Genomic DNA, 15,467 nt, shown 5'->3' on the forward strand with positions numbered 1-15,467 from the left:
GAAGAGGACCTCAGCAGGAGAAACAGAATGTCAACGCCATGTTTCTAAGCACGGTCTTCCCAAAGGCCAAGTGTGAAGGGTCAGCTGTAAGGCGGTGCTATGAAGACTGTCAGGGACAGGCCCTGGAACCTCTCATGTTCCGGACTGAGCCTGGTCCTACAGGGCTAGGTGGATGTTCTGCTCCTACGACTAAAATGAAAGCAACTTCTCCCCCCATCAAACCAAAGAGAGATGTGTTTGTTACACCAAAGAGCATTATAAAAACTTAGACTCTTCTTTGCCTCACCAAGTAATAAGTCTGGATAAATGTGTGATGGCAAACGTCCAGGATCCCTGGGGAGTACTTCTAGGACACATGCAGGGTTTCATCCCATTGGACCCAATGGTACAGCACCTGTAAGATTCACTGCAGAGGCTCCAATGACACGCCCACTATGGATGGACACCCCACTGCCTCCCTGGCTACATACCGAGGGCCGTATTTGCCTGGATCGTCCTCAGCCTGCAAAAGTGCGAGGCTCCCTAACAGGAAGACCTTGTAGTGACTTAACCTGACGACTCCTGGTTTGGATCTGAGGAACCATACATGTAAATACCACGTCCTAATAACAGTTCAGTGACTTCTCCACAGAAACAGGAGACTATGAGCTTTCCCTAATACTTGGGGAAAACAAACCGCATGCTGGAAACTGTGACTCCCATGATGCTAACACTCAAGACAGAGGAGGAAACTTGATAAACTGATGACAAACCGACCTTGTTGGCAGAGTGCAGCAGCCATCCGCTGTGAGTCTGACTTGAGTTTCGTAGCTATCCAGGGGGCACACGGCCTGCTGAACGGACGGGCACTCCACAGTGCTGCAGTCCACGCTGAACACTGGAAGGGGCAGACAGAGGCACCATTTACTGTGACATGTACTGGCATTTGGAGTCCCAAAATGAAACACTGGCTCTGGACAAATTTCTGTATTGCCCTTGCTCCCAGAAACCTTGTCCTAGCACTGGTATTTTTATTTCACTCAACGTTAGAGAGCTGTGATATATCCCAGGTCTTTTGTGCAAGGAAAGCAGGGGACAAGATATTGAAGCATTAAGATGAAAACTCAGAGAGACAGACAGTTTAACCAATGGTGGTTATGTGGGTGGAGGGTAGTAGTCAGCCAGAGTCATTTCTGACAAAACAGTTCAAGAGAGGAACAAGGGATTGTTCTGCCTGAAGCATTTATCTGGCAGGTAAAAGAATATCTGACCCATGGTTAGAAACCTGTAAAGAGGAAATCACTACAGACCACACGAGAAATTCTGCCACAAGAAGAGGATGTTAGAAATCATTTAAAGAAACAGCTGGGACACGACAAGGAATCCAATGTGGCAAAGGTGGCAAATAGTTAAAGATGACTTAGCACATACTATCAAGCCAACGGATGGATGGTGTGGGGTAGACGTGGAAAGATTAGGGCTGATTGTTTCTGTATAAACCATCTGGCATTTTGATGCATACATGTATCTAAAAATAACTTTGTTTTATGATTGTTTTTAAGTGTAATACTTTAAAGTGACAGATATATCTGCAAATGAGGGCTATGACCTTCTCTAGGGGAATGAAGCAGGTAGCCACAGTACCATAAATTTTAACCCCACCTCCCCCATTAATCATACTTGGAAGGAAGGAAAAAAAAAAGAAATGAGAAAAAGACATGGTCCCTCTCTGGAGGCACTTCTGTACCAGTGGATTATCACCCTGGTTCTCTGATGAGGCCAGAAATAGTCAGGCTGCCATTAGGCCAAAGTGGCAGGCGTGCAGTGTACGGACAAGAACACCCCATCTTTGAATGTTCGGAGAGGCCAGGGTAGCTGTAGAGGACGTGCTCCCCTCGAATGCAAAGGAGCAAGGATGCTCAGACAAAGCTCGTGCGTACCTGGTTTGCACTCATACAGGTCACAGCACTCTCCCGGCTTCCCTGAGGCTTTTGACACTAGTATGTTCAGGTATCCAGGCTGGCAGACTTTGCGCAGACAGCCCGCAGGGTCGCACACGCAGCGGCTGGGTAAGGGGCAGCACTCCCCAGGAGGAGCATAGCCCTCGATCAGAACAGAATCTTCAGGACAACGCGGAGAGAACTGGACTTCACATCGGGCCTTGGAGCAATCTGGCTTCTCTTCTAAATGAGAGAGAAAGAATTTAGCACATGCCCAAGGGCAGTGTGAGGCACTGTCATCAGAAGTGCAGGACTCCCGAAGATCTGTTTACTATGCAAGGAGGAGAGGGGCAAGAGAGATCTGGTGGAACCCCTCCAGCTCAGCTTAGCCAGCCATGGAGACCTCTCCTGAGATCTGCTCATGACACCAGAATGTGAGGCTGAGGTTGCCTCTGTCTCTATCTTCCCACTCACTTGTGTTGAACAATCAACACTGTTCATTGCATGGACCAAAATGAAGAAAGGCAAAGGGAAGATGCCTCCATGACCTGGAGAAGCTGAAAACTGGACTCAATCACTGGCTACGTGAGAGATCTTTGACTTTACAAGGAGTTTCAAGGGCTGGTCTTTGAAAACAGTGCATGCTTAAACACCAAAATAGACCCACAAATAAATTACGGCCACTCCAGGGACTGGAGACAACACACATACTAATCAAACTCCAAGCTCTGAATTTTGAGGAGATGAACTTAGTGAGATTCTATGATTCTATGAGGTAGAATCTTAGCAAGATGCATAATGAGCCAAATTCCCATGTAATTTCCCTAAATGACAGCTGGTGTTTCTATCTCTAGCAGAGATCCATCAACCGTACCTCATTCTCCTTTCTCTAGTATTATGTATTGATCTATTGCTGCATCTCAACTTTAAAAATAAATCAAGCAAAGTCCTAGTTTCTGGAGCCCTCAGTCTCGTAAGCTTTTAAGAAACCTACACCAACAATAGGTCCTTGAGGAAGAGACTATATAAACCAAAAGCACATCCTCAGAGCCCCATGACCTTTGGGAAGTAAGGGAGTTCAAAAAATGTTGGGTGAAAATGGCATCGTGTAGTATTGGGGTACAGTATCATGAGCTCCGTCTTCCCTGAAGTAAAACCCACACAGAATCACATAGCAGGGTTAGACCCAAGAGGTCACCTAGTTTAGTCTTCTCAACTAAAAATTTTAGTCACTTTTGTAGACAAAGAACCTGAAGCCCAAGAGTTCAAGTGAGCTGCCTAAGGTCAGTAGGAAAACTAAAGCAAGGATCCAGGTCTCCTACTTGTGGTTCACTTAGCTCTTTGTATTACAAAAGTAGATCCATTTCCCAAACCAAGTGTTCCTTGGGTTGTTTTCTGCCTTAATTGCTGTATCTTTCATTTCAATGTCCACCTTCCTTGTCTAACTACTTCTTATCTAATCAACCCATAGTATAGAAGAAACTTCATACTCATAGTTCTAGTCAATTCTTTAAAAAAATACTTATTGAACACCTGCTGCTCCAGTGGCTTGAGATACAACATAAAAAGAAACACAGATCCCTGTTCTCAAAAAGCTTATAATGCAGCGGAGGGTGACAGAAAATAATAAGCCTTATGAATCAGCAAACTATATAGGTAGTACAGGGTGGTAAGTGCTATGGGGAAAAAACAGCAAGGGGTAATTAAGAGTGCATGGAAAAAGTGGAGGGGCAGCTTCAATTTGGTCAGAATAAGCATCACTGAGAACCTGACATTTGAACAAAGACTTGAAGGAGTGACGGGGTGGGCTGTGGATATGTCTGGGAGAAGGGCATCCAGCAAAGGGCACAGCTAATGTACCCCGGCATATCCCAGGACGAGCAAGGGGGCCAGTGTGGCTCCAGCAGGGCAGATGGAAGATGCACATATCCTATTTTCATATATAGCCCCAAGCAACTGCTTTGAGAAGAGAACACAATTAAGGAAAGAAGAATTCTACTCTTGGATCCCTATCAGTGTTGGGAGAACAAAGCAAAGAGCTGAGGAGAAGACGCTGACTCTTGACTATATGAGGACTGATTGAGATAGAGAGTTTGTAAAGTGTACTCAGTTGGCTTATCTGGCTAACACAAACACATGGTCTCATAATTAATACAAGCTCTGTGACTTGAATTGCAAATAGGACTTAATTTCTACTCTTGCTAATGGTCTGTAATTAACTTACTCTATTCTTTCTTGTTGTGCAAAATACTTGGTGTGTATAATGAGACTTTTCAAACCTATGCTTCAATAATAAAACATGTTTTCATTAAAACCCAGCATATTAGATCTTCCAAGTTATTCTTCTCTTTATATTTCTTTCAACAGTCCCAACATGGTCACCTATGCATGTATGTTTTGCAGTTCGAGCCTTAAGAGATTTATTTACTTCTTAAGAACTACCTTTGTAATAAAAGTGAGATAAGGTAGGCTGCCACAGACACTGAACCACTGTCAGAAAGGACTTAAGAATGTTAAAAATGAGGGTTGAATCTTATTAAATGCTTTTCTTACTTTTCTCAGAATGATCATTATTGGCTTTCCCTTTAATTTACTAATATAATCAATTAGTAGATTTTTAAACCATCCTTGTTTTCTTAGAATAAACCCTGTTTCAAAAGATCCAGCCGGATTTGACTTTGTAACATTTTAAGATTGTTAAACATATAAACTTGAGTAATATTAATCTTTTGCTCTGTCCTTTGTGTATATGTGGTAGCCTCATCCAGTATTAGTTTCAGAGTTACATGAACTTTTTCAAATAACACAGGAATTATCTATTCTTTGATGCTTTCATGAAACTTACCTGTTAAATTATCTGAACTTGGTATTTTTTTTAAAGGGGGAACAGATGGATTTCTTCTTTGGTTGTTAGATTATTCAGGTGTTCTACCATTTTAGAATCATCTGTACTAACATATTTTAGTAAGAATACTATTTAATTCATTTAGAGTTTCAAATTCATTTTAGGCTGAATTGATCAAGCTTTCTTTTTTTGTAGTTTATACGTTCATCAATTCTAAGCTTTTTAATTTCTTCCTTGTTTGTCTTTCTAATTATTTTGTTTTTGTTTTTCTCTAGTGTTTTAGGATTAATGCTTACTTAGCTTGCTTCTATTTTATTTTCTTAGAAAGGCTAATAATTTTAATTATGATTTTAATACTTTAGCCAAATGTTGCTTTGGTTACATTCTAATTTTTGATATGCATTTCTCTCAGTGTAACTCATTTCTGAATAATCTATAATTCAACTTTGATTTCCTCTTTAACGACTTAGAAGAATGCCAGTAAATTTCTGTGGGTTTTTTTTTTTTTTTGGCTTCCTTTTGATTTTTAATTTATAGTTTCACTGTCTTGCTGCCAGAGAATATAGGCTATACAAATTTCTACTTCTGTTAAATTTTTGCGTTTTTGTTTTTTTGGCATGTGTGTATGTATAAATGTGGCCTACGGCCAACTTTAAAATATACTGATATTTGAAAAGAACACGTGTTCTTTGTTTATTGGATACACACTTACAAATCTATTAAATCAAGCTTCTTAATTATGACAGTCAGATCACTTATATATTTTTTTATCTACTTTCTAAGAAGGGTCTGTAAAAAATCTTCCACTCTGAACCAGTAACTTCTCTTTGTATTTCTAACTGTTTTTTACTTTAAACTTGCAAGGCTGTGTTGTTCACTTCATGACTAGAAGGCATAAGATTCCAGCCTGTTATACTGACTTAACAAATTGTAAAATAATGCTTTCAAAGAATTTTAGATTTCTAAGATCTCTATCTTTCTTTTTATTTTGTAATTGCTAACTTCCTTAGCGTTCTTCTTCTCTCCTTCCAACCCCTATTCACCTTTCAATAGCTTATGCAGAACCCTCACTCTCTCAGCGTCCTGCCCTTCCCCCTGTCAGTCAGCAGCCTGTCACTTAAACCCAACCATGATTACCATAGCATCAGGAATTGTTTTCTGATACCTTCTTTCTCAGCCTGTTCCTAAATAAGTATTCCAGTAAATTTCATTCAGCCATCTATGTCTCTATTTCATCTCTCTTCCATGGAGAAAACGAGGGGAAAACTACAGCTACACCATGCATTTTCCATCATTTAGAAGGCTTTTCTGACATTACCTCTGAATTTTTAATTTTATCCATTTGAAAAGAAGCCTTTCCTGACTCTTTCCCTATGGTGTCTAACAAATCTATATATAATACTTAATTTAATTAACAAGTTTTTCAGTCTGTTTGCCCTGGCAACTATTTTGCATCTGGAATCTTACAAACAACAACAACAACAACAACTGCCCCATATATAGCAAGACTAAAGTGACACTATCACTCGAAACAGGTGTAATTAAGGGAAAATAGGTTGGTTTCACCATTTTAATAATCTTCCTATAAGAGGTTAGCCCTTAAAATATTGACAGGGTCACCCAGTATTAAAGCGATTCTACAATAATAATGGAAAGTTTGTGTCAATCGTATCACTTTAGCCTGTGTAACTGCATGTTGGCCAGTTGAAGACCTTTTCCAGGTCTGTATGTCAACAGGGAACGTACCATCATGATCTACAGGTAGCAAATGCATTCAAGAGTTTTCTGCTTAAACATGGATTTAGATAAAACCAAAGCCAAATGAAAAACTATTAGATAGGAAGAGAAAAAAAGAGAAGAGAAAAATTAGATTGCCAAATTCTTATTATATTAACTTAATTTTTGTAGTCCCACACATCTGCCACTGAAATCTTCCTCCTCTTTCAACAGCACTTAAAATGGTCACTTCAAAAAAAAAAAAGAAAAAGATATGCTGCACACTTATTAATGGAAAACAGGTAACAAAGAATGGACTAGTAAAATTTATAGGCAACTAACTACAAAGAAGTCAATGCTGCTGAGTACTGAGTCCTCTCCTGAAATCCATCCCAATTTTCACACATGCACGCAAGGAGCAGGGGATCATTCTAATTCTTGGGAGTTCCAAGTATAGATATTTCCAGGGACCCCAAATTTGATCAGACCTGATATCACAGAGTTTAGTAGGCAAAGCACAGACTAAAGAGGGGAAGAGTCTGCTGTCACTGCTGTCCCTACCTCATTCTGGGTAATCTCCCTCCTTTATAATCTGAAGTCCTAGAGTAGCTATGGCATCAACCTAGGGAAGGTATCACAGGGGTCACTTGGTGGTCCTGGGAGACAAATATGGTACCAGCTGAGGTGCAATCTATGAAGTCCTCTCCAATCCTTTTCTCACTCATTCACTCAACAAATATTTACTGAATGACTTCCATGTGTCAGGGGTTCCAGGCACAGGGCTTAAGAGGGGGAAATGAAAACAAAGTCCTTGCCTTCCTGGATTTATAATTCCAGAGGAGCTAGAGGAGCAAACAGCCGCACAGCATAATGCCAGGTGGTGATTAATGCTTTGAAGTAGAATCAGCAATGTGGGCGTGTTGCATTAGCCAGGTGGGGGAGGGTAGGTCTCTCTGAGGATATGGCACCTACACAGAGACCTGAATGAAAGAAAGGAGAAGGCATGCAAATAAGGGGGCAGGAGTGTCACAGACACGGGGAACAGCAAGCATAAAGGCGCTAAGGCAAAAATGAGCATACGCTCCAAGTACAAAAATATGCCTCATGACTACTGAGAAGAAACCTAAACTAGAGAAACCTAAACTATACCTAAACTAGTATAATTCACCAGTAGAAAATACCAACAGACATAAGACAATATTTTGATGGACAGCATTTCTTTTTAAGGGTTCAATTCCCATGACCATGCTACAGACATGAAAACAATCTCTCCTAATTGGGTACCTTCTATGTGTGAGGCATCATGCCTGTACTCGTTGCCACACCCCTTTGCACTCCCATGTGAAGAAGAGATGACATCTCTACTTGGCAGAGGAGGCATAGAGAGGCTATGAAACTTGGCTAAGGTCACAAAGTAAGTGGCAGAGACTCCAAAGCCCATAATCTTCCCACTAATTCCCAATGCTGAAAGCAAAAGAAACATCAACTTTTCTAGTCGGCTTTCCAGGTGTTTGCATGGCTGCACTTTTGTTCACATGTAGAATGAAACATTCATTTGCAAAGATAAAGAGGTTCAGGGTCTTGGGTGTGTCCTCCTCTCTCTTGGGTCGGCCACCCTCCCCATCTCATTTGCTCCCTGGGCTTGAAGACATCACATGATAAGGGGAGGAGCCTTCTTGTCCCCAGGATTACTTTGTTCTGAAAAACTTCTATTACACATGCAAGGCATATGTCATCCCTCTGTTTTTAAATTTAGAGACTGACTCCTTTAAAATTACACTGTGAATTCTTTTCATTCACATTCCACGATTTTATCATAACCTTTTTTGGCAAGCTTCGCAGTGAGGACTTGTTCCACACAATCATAACCCCGAGGGGAAAAATTAGGCTTGTTGATACAGTCCCAGAAATATTTCATATTTCAGCTCGTTCAGAAACAGCAGCTGTACTTTCCCAGCACTTTCTTCTACTCAGATTTTAGGATTTAACAGTGATGGAATCTACACAGAGCCTTTTTTGGTGGTTTGTTAAAGATACTATATTAAATTGTTTTCAATTACCTAATAAAGTTAGTTTGCATCATACTAGAATACAAATTAGCCAAATATAAAGAAAAAAAATTAAATGATCTGTAAGACTACAACGTGACAGTTTAGTGGTTTTCAACACTGGCTGTGCATTAGAATCATTTACAAAGATTTTAAGAATACCACTGTCTGGATCCCACCTTAAATCAATTAAATCAGAATTTCTGGGGGAGGAGCCGGGGAATTAACATTTGGCTCAGTCGCTCCCTGGGTGATTTTACTGCGTGAATAGGGCTGTGAATCACTGCGTTACTCCTCCAAGCAAAGTGGGAATCTGTACAGTGAAATTCTCTATTGACAACTGAGCTTCGCCAAGAGGACGTTCGAACGGCAGCTGGCCAAATGCCAAAGCAGCACTGAGCCTCCGGCTTTCTGCCTACCAGCAAGTGGTCCACGCTGTATGCTGAGCCCCATCACACCGCTAGGGATCTCCCAGACCATACATCTTTTCTACGCAGGATGGTATTGAATTGGGTTGAAAATGGTGCTTTAGATTAGAGCTCTGCTACCAAAGGGTGGCCCCTGTGCCCCCAGCATCGGCATCACCTGGGAGCTTGTTACAGCTGCAGAGGCTTGGACCCAGGTGCCAGACCTACCGCATCAGAACCTGCATTTTAGCAAGACTCTCAGGTGGGTGTCACACTTTGTTTGAGACAAATTGATCCAGAGTGGTGGTTCTCAAACAGTGGGCCACGGACCAGCACATGAGCATATCCTGGGCACTTGCTAGAAACGCAAATTCTAAGGCTCCACATCAGTCAGACCTCTGCAGAAACTCTGGGGTGATGCCCAATAATCTGTTTGAACAAGTCCCCCCGCCCCAAGAGATTCTCATGCACGTGACGATTTGCGAACCACAGTGCTAGAATAATGATTCCCAACCCTGGCAGCACATTGGAGTCCCCTGGAGAGCTTTAAAAATCCAGAGTTCACCCCAAAACTCATTAAATCAGAATTACTGGAAGTGGGACCCCAGCATCAGTATTTTTAAAAGTCCCTCAGATGACTCCAACGTGCAGCCAAGGTTGATTCACTGTTCTAGCTGCCCTCCCACCCCCAATACTCCATACTCCCAGAGGAGTGGAAGCTGCTTTAATTCTTAGGAAACCTGAATCAACAGGTTCTCTGGAACCTTCTTGGACAAGGTCAGAGCTTCCTGGGAGGAGTGGAAAGTGCTGAGAGAGGCTTATGGGATCCACCTCTGGTGGTACGTGCTGGGGTAGAGGAAAGAGGGAGTGGGAAAACCAGATTCCGAAGATGTGTGTATGCATCCTACTGAATTTCAAATCACAGTTTACAAAAATTTATTAGAATTTTGAGCCAGAGACATTTTATTTTATTATCTGTTAATTCCCACCCAGAACATGTGCTCAATTTACTCCCAGAGGGATTTGCCATTCAAATAATTACATTTATATATTCATACACAGTAACAAATTTTCAAAATGGAACACTGTTTTAAAATCTGGCAATAAAATAAGGCCGAAGGATAGTCTGGATAAATGTACAAAGAACTGAATATTAATTTCAAAAATATGATTTTCACCCAATAAGCCTTCTCTGAATACCTGCCCCTGCTTTTTTTTTTGCCATAAACACAAGCTCGCAAAAAAGGAAAATTATTAGAGAATGGGACAAATGACTAATGAGGAAAACTTGAACGAAATTTGTATAGCCAGTGCAGCAACAGCTTAAGGGAAATCTTCACAACGGCTTGAAAATGTCATAAAGGCATAAACACTAGAAATGAAGAACTCCCCAGGGTGGTGTTTAAACGGAAGGCAACATCCATTGTACAACACAAACAAAGCCTCTCTTTTGCTGAGTGGCTCTGTTCCTCTGGGTGGGTCACTTTCCACACTTCAAGTTTTCCTCCCGGAGGAAGGGGTGCTGCAACTTGGTTCTTCCTTTGTGTAATGACAACAGTGATTTGAAAACATATGTCAGATTTTAAAGAGGTGAGAATGAAGGGTCTGGTGTTCCTCATCTGCAGAATGAGGGGCTGGCACTTGGGGATGTGTTCTATGCATATGCTCCAGCCAGAAGTTCAAGCCCTTCCTAAGCAATCGGGTTCCAGGGACTCCTAGGCCCCTGAGGAAGACCAACCAGTGGTTTCTGAATTAAAGGAGAAGTCAATTCTTTTCTCCTAAAACTCCAGTGTTTGTTAGTGCTGTCGAGTTTCAGTAGGATCTTAATCTGATTTTAAACAACAAAGAACAGTAAACCAAAGGTACTGTCGGTAATATTGTCAAATAGATTCTTCAGTCCCAGAGGTGGTCTTTAAGTCAAAAGTCTTTAGAAGGACACCAAAGAATATTATGTGTTGATCTGAGGTCTTCTGAGGTTCCTGAAAGTGACTATACTTAAGTGACTGACACGAAACATCAAGAATAAGGAGAGGTTGTGGAACAGCATGAATAAAGGACAGGGAGAGAGATGATAAAACACTGCACTGCTGGGTCTCTGCTGAGGATAGCGGTCCCCAAAAAAGAAGAGCCCCTACTGAACTGTTCAACTAGTAGTTCTCAGGAGGGTTTGTATGTGCTGAAGAAAATCCATATGGATAAAAATATAGAAGCAGATTTTTTTAAAAAACAGCTTGTCCATTTATTTGTTTCTTTCTCTTCCTTCTTTTTTATTTCTGTTTTAGTGGAGATAAACTAGTCATTTGTACCACTTACTAGCCATTTAACAGAGGTTACTTTTTGGCTAGTTTTTCATCTTTTTTTTTTTTTTCCAATGGGATTCAGTATAGCTACTGGTTTACTATAAAAGTTTAGGAGCCAGAAAGAACTATGATAAAATCTTGGGTTTTTTACAACTAGCTGTGTGATCTTTGGCAAGTTTCTTGACCTCTCTGTGTCAGTTTCCTCAGGGTTGTTATAAGAGTTAAGTGAAATAATATATATTGCAGGTGCCCTATGGCTGATACACATGCATCTAAGTGTCCAACAGATTCATGATCATCACTAGCATTAGTTACTAGAAGTTGAGGCTTTGAGTCAGACCTAAGAATACTCATACACTCATTTTACACAGGGCATAAAAATATTTACTCTACAAGACTGTTTTGGAGATTAAAAGTATATACATTCTTTGATATTACATAAATATTTGATATTTATATATGAAATATTACATTATAAAAATAAAAGAATATTTCATATATTTTATATGCATGCACATATAATATGCATACACACACACACACACACACATATACATACATACAAACGTACACACATACAGGGCAGTCTTAGACTCTCCCTCCAATTTTGTTTTAAACCTACTGCCCAATATAATACCTAGAACCCAGATGTGATAATTAAATGTTTGCTATTGTTGATAAAGGTGAAGTTGACTGGGAAACACACACACACACACGATATATATCCCCATACAAAATAGTCATCTTAGCATGCCAAAAGTTTACAAGTACTGTTTCTCTGTCAGCTTCTACTGCTTTCTTGATTAATTCCTTAAAAAAACGAACACTACTTTTTGAGAGAACAGTCTTTGCTCTTTCCAGAGAGAAGGAAGGAAGCTGCCTTATGCAGGGAGTTTTCCCTGGAGATTCTTCCCCAGCTCTTTTTGCATTCAAGATGTGTTGATGGGCCCTGCTTACAAAGTTATCACATTAACAAGATGGCATATAATGGTAAGGAGTGCCTCCCCAAACAAACAAAGGCCTCCTGGCTTTCCTACCTATCCGGTTAAGGCCTTCCCTGGTGAAAAAGTGCTTCTTCATTGCCCACCACTTCTGGTGGGCAGCCCCTCTCAGAACAGCCTCATTCCCTTCTCAGGACTCTTTCTCTGAGGCCTCTCCACCCTTCTGACCGTTTCTTCAGCTCCAGCACTAACTTCCTAATCAGCCTTGCCCTGGGCCAAGCCCCTGAAAGGGCCCCAGGTTTCTATGCCTTCTTTGTACTCTTTGTGTACCCACGGCGCAAACTCTCGTCAACCACCACCGCCAAGAGGGCACCCGGAGACTACAAATATGTGAGCTGCAGCTGAGCAAAGGGATGTGTTTACTTTCCATCCTGAACTACAACTTGACCTGCAGCAAAAACAAAAATACTGCAATGTGTATTTTTTCCCCAGAAATGATAATTATAGTACTCCAAACATTTTTCAAACTTCAACTACCAAAATGGAAAAGGCATTTCAAAAAATAATTAATTAAATAGGCACTTACATTCTTGGTAGCCCTTACATGGAAATTTTTTTTTTTGCCTTCCTAGCCATCAAAGGGCTTGGCTCCTGGCTCAAAACTTTCCTCCAGGACAAGGTGGGGTTCAGCCTGCCGAGCTGAGAGGTAGGTGGCGAAAGAGCCCTGCCTAGTCCTCACAGCCTACATGGGTTTTAGCTTCTGTCCCACTTCAAAAATACCAGTGATTTAAGAATCACAGTTTGTGTGGGGGGTGACAGAAAGGTGCTTCGGCACATCCGGCTGATGCTATGCCTGAAGCAGAAGCAGGAGGCCAGAGCGGCTCCTGGTACCAAACAAACACAGGACATACAATATTTAGACCCCTCTCAGGGTATCATGTTAATCCCGGCTCATTTTCACTCCTCTCTCTCAACAGAAGACTTCCTCACCTCATTCTCCAGCTGGTCCTTTCCCTCCAACCAAAGTTTTTCAGGACCCAGCCAGTATTCCCATCAGGAATACTGTAACTCCATTCCACTCCCAGGCTTTCCAATACTCTTTAGAACACTGGCTCTCACTTGAGCGTGCTGGAGGACTTTTTAAGACTGCTGAACCTCTCCTCCAGGGTTGCTGATTTAGTTGAGCTGGGCTGGGGCTTCCAGATGTGCATTTCTAACAACTTCACAGTTACTGACTGATGCTACTGTCCATGCACCATGCTAGAGAACCGCTGCTTTAAACCATAGCTGTTTGAATATTTTAGTCTCCTGTAAGCTCTACTACCATCTCTGCTCCCCAGGCAAAGCTGCTTCTCCCTGTCTCTGTACGTCTCTTTAGAGAGGCACCAGAGCTGACTCCGGGCATAAGAGGACAGTGCCATGCTGGATACACCTGATGGACCTGAACAACAGTGATCCCAGCCAATCTCACCCTCTTCTACATCAAACAGCAACCCATATGGAGCCACCATCTCAGGCGTGAGATAAAATTTAAGTGCAGCTCATGAAGAGAACAGGCAGATTGTTCAGACCCATATGCTGGGTGGCAAGGAGAAGTAGGGTTGCTGCCAAAAATGAACACTGCTTAGTGTTGGGGCTGCTCCCGTATTTCAGGGATGGTGTTTATTTCCAAATAGTTTCAAATACAACGAAGGACATAGTCATTCCATAAATAAGTCTAACCAGATGAATTAAAGGGGACACAATAGTTTCTGAGGAACAAATTATCACAAATTTGTACTGCAATAATTGGGAATTTGTGGTAATTTGGAAAAAGAGCGTCATGAAATTCAACTTGACAGGTATTATGGGGACCAGGCTGCACAAAGTTGCTAGATTTAAGTTCCTTTTATTTTTTTTTTGCGACTTAATATGTACTGTGTAGCTCTTGTCCATATAGTATTCCAACCAGTGGGAAGAGAAGGGCACAAATCTAAAGGGCATAATGTGAAAAGTTACACTATTGTTTCTGCTCCCTTCTTATGGGTAGGACTTAGTCACATGGCCACGTTTACCTGCAAAGGGTTCTAGGAAATGTAGTTTTTATGCTGGGTGACTGTATCACCAATTAAAATTTTGTATCTATGGTAGAAGAAGGGAATGGACGCATAGACATATGGACAACAAAAAAAATCTTTAAATAAATTTCCTAAGTAAATAAACTATATAAACAATAGAAGTATACTGCCCTTTGAAAAATGAAAATTAAAAAAGCAGTATGAAGAATCATTTCAGAAACACTTAAATAAGCACTATATGTGCTTCTTACCAAACACCCTACATCAATATGTTAAAAGTACCAGGAAAATTCTTATTCATTTAGAAACTTCACAAATATTTAATAATCCAAGACCAAGTATGAGACACTGTGATAAGTTGTACACTTTAATTGAACATGTGTATATATAAAACCCTTAGCCATCAGTGAGCCTAGATTTTTCCATACTTATGAACTTTAAGCAGACAGCCTGGACTTCTTTTGAAATGTTCTATAACTCAAAATTTTCAACAAATTAGTCTAATCCTTCCGACAATTAAGGTGTGAAAAAAATGGATTGGAGATTTGAAAATTACAAGCGAGTAGAGGAATTGATATACTTGCTCTTGCCTAAGTGTGAGAATGGGTGTATTTATAGGACTGACTTGTCAAAAAAGAACAGTTTTCTTCGTCAGAAATTCTCTGAGATACAACTAGAGAAAACGGTGGCCTAGAGAAGCCAAATGTCTTGCCCAAGGGTCACTCACCTAATGAACGTGGAGGCAGGGCCAGAAGCCAGGTCTCCTACGGAACAGAATCCTACACTGGTTCCACCAAGCCACGCAGTTAGCATCCCAATGTCCTCATCCTTTGGTCTGCGGTCTGCATCTTTTCCTGAGAGTTATTCACCTCTCTCATAATAGTTAAAATTGCTTAGATTTCAGCTTAAAAATTTGATCACAAAGCTCCTTTCTCATGAAATCAGCTGAACAGAGACACCAAACCCAACCCAAAGTAACCCACTCTAAGTGGAGTGACTAAGAAAGGTCAGAAGAGCAATCTCTGGTCTTAGGGTGGCTGTGGTGCTGTCCACCACCCAGGTGCTGATAGGCTACACACTCACCCAGGCAAAGCCTTGCCCTCTGAGACTTGGAGAACACACATACGGGGAATGGGCAGGACGGCAGGCCTGCCACGATCGACTACAGGGACCCTGTGTGCGCACACCAAGGACCGTGGGCCTGGGGACCCCGAAGGAGACAGCTCCATGCGGA

General features: G+C 41.3%; 1 protein-coding gene across 2 annotated transcripts in view; it reads right to left on the reverse strand.

The window, feature by feature from the left end:
* Positions 1–15,467, reverse strand: part of CRIM1 (cysteine rich transmembrane BMP regulator 1) — a 182,464-nt gene that overhangs the window by 100,252 nt on the left and 66,745 nt on the right. For both annotated transcript variants that reach the window (XM_033124311.1, XM_033124312.1), the window contains exons 3-4: positions 1,920–2,162; positions 757–877 (exon numbers count right to left, since the gene is read on the reverse strand). In XM_033124311.1, the coding sequence (XP_032980202.1) occupies positions 757–877; positions 1,920–2,162 (364 nt within the window). The remainder of the gene's footprint in view (positions 1–756; positions 878–1,919; positions 2,163–15,467) is intronic.

This window comes from Rhinolophus ferrumequinum, chromosome 13 (assembly GCF_004115265.2).
Source record: "Rhinolophus ferrumequinum isolate MPI-CBG mRhiFer1 chromosome 13, mRhiFer1_v1.p, whole genome shotgun sequence".
Lineage (NCBI taxonomy): Eukaryota > Metazoa > Chordata > Mammalia > Chiroptera > Rhinolophidae > Rhinolophus > Rhinolophus ferrumequinum.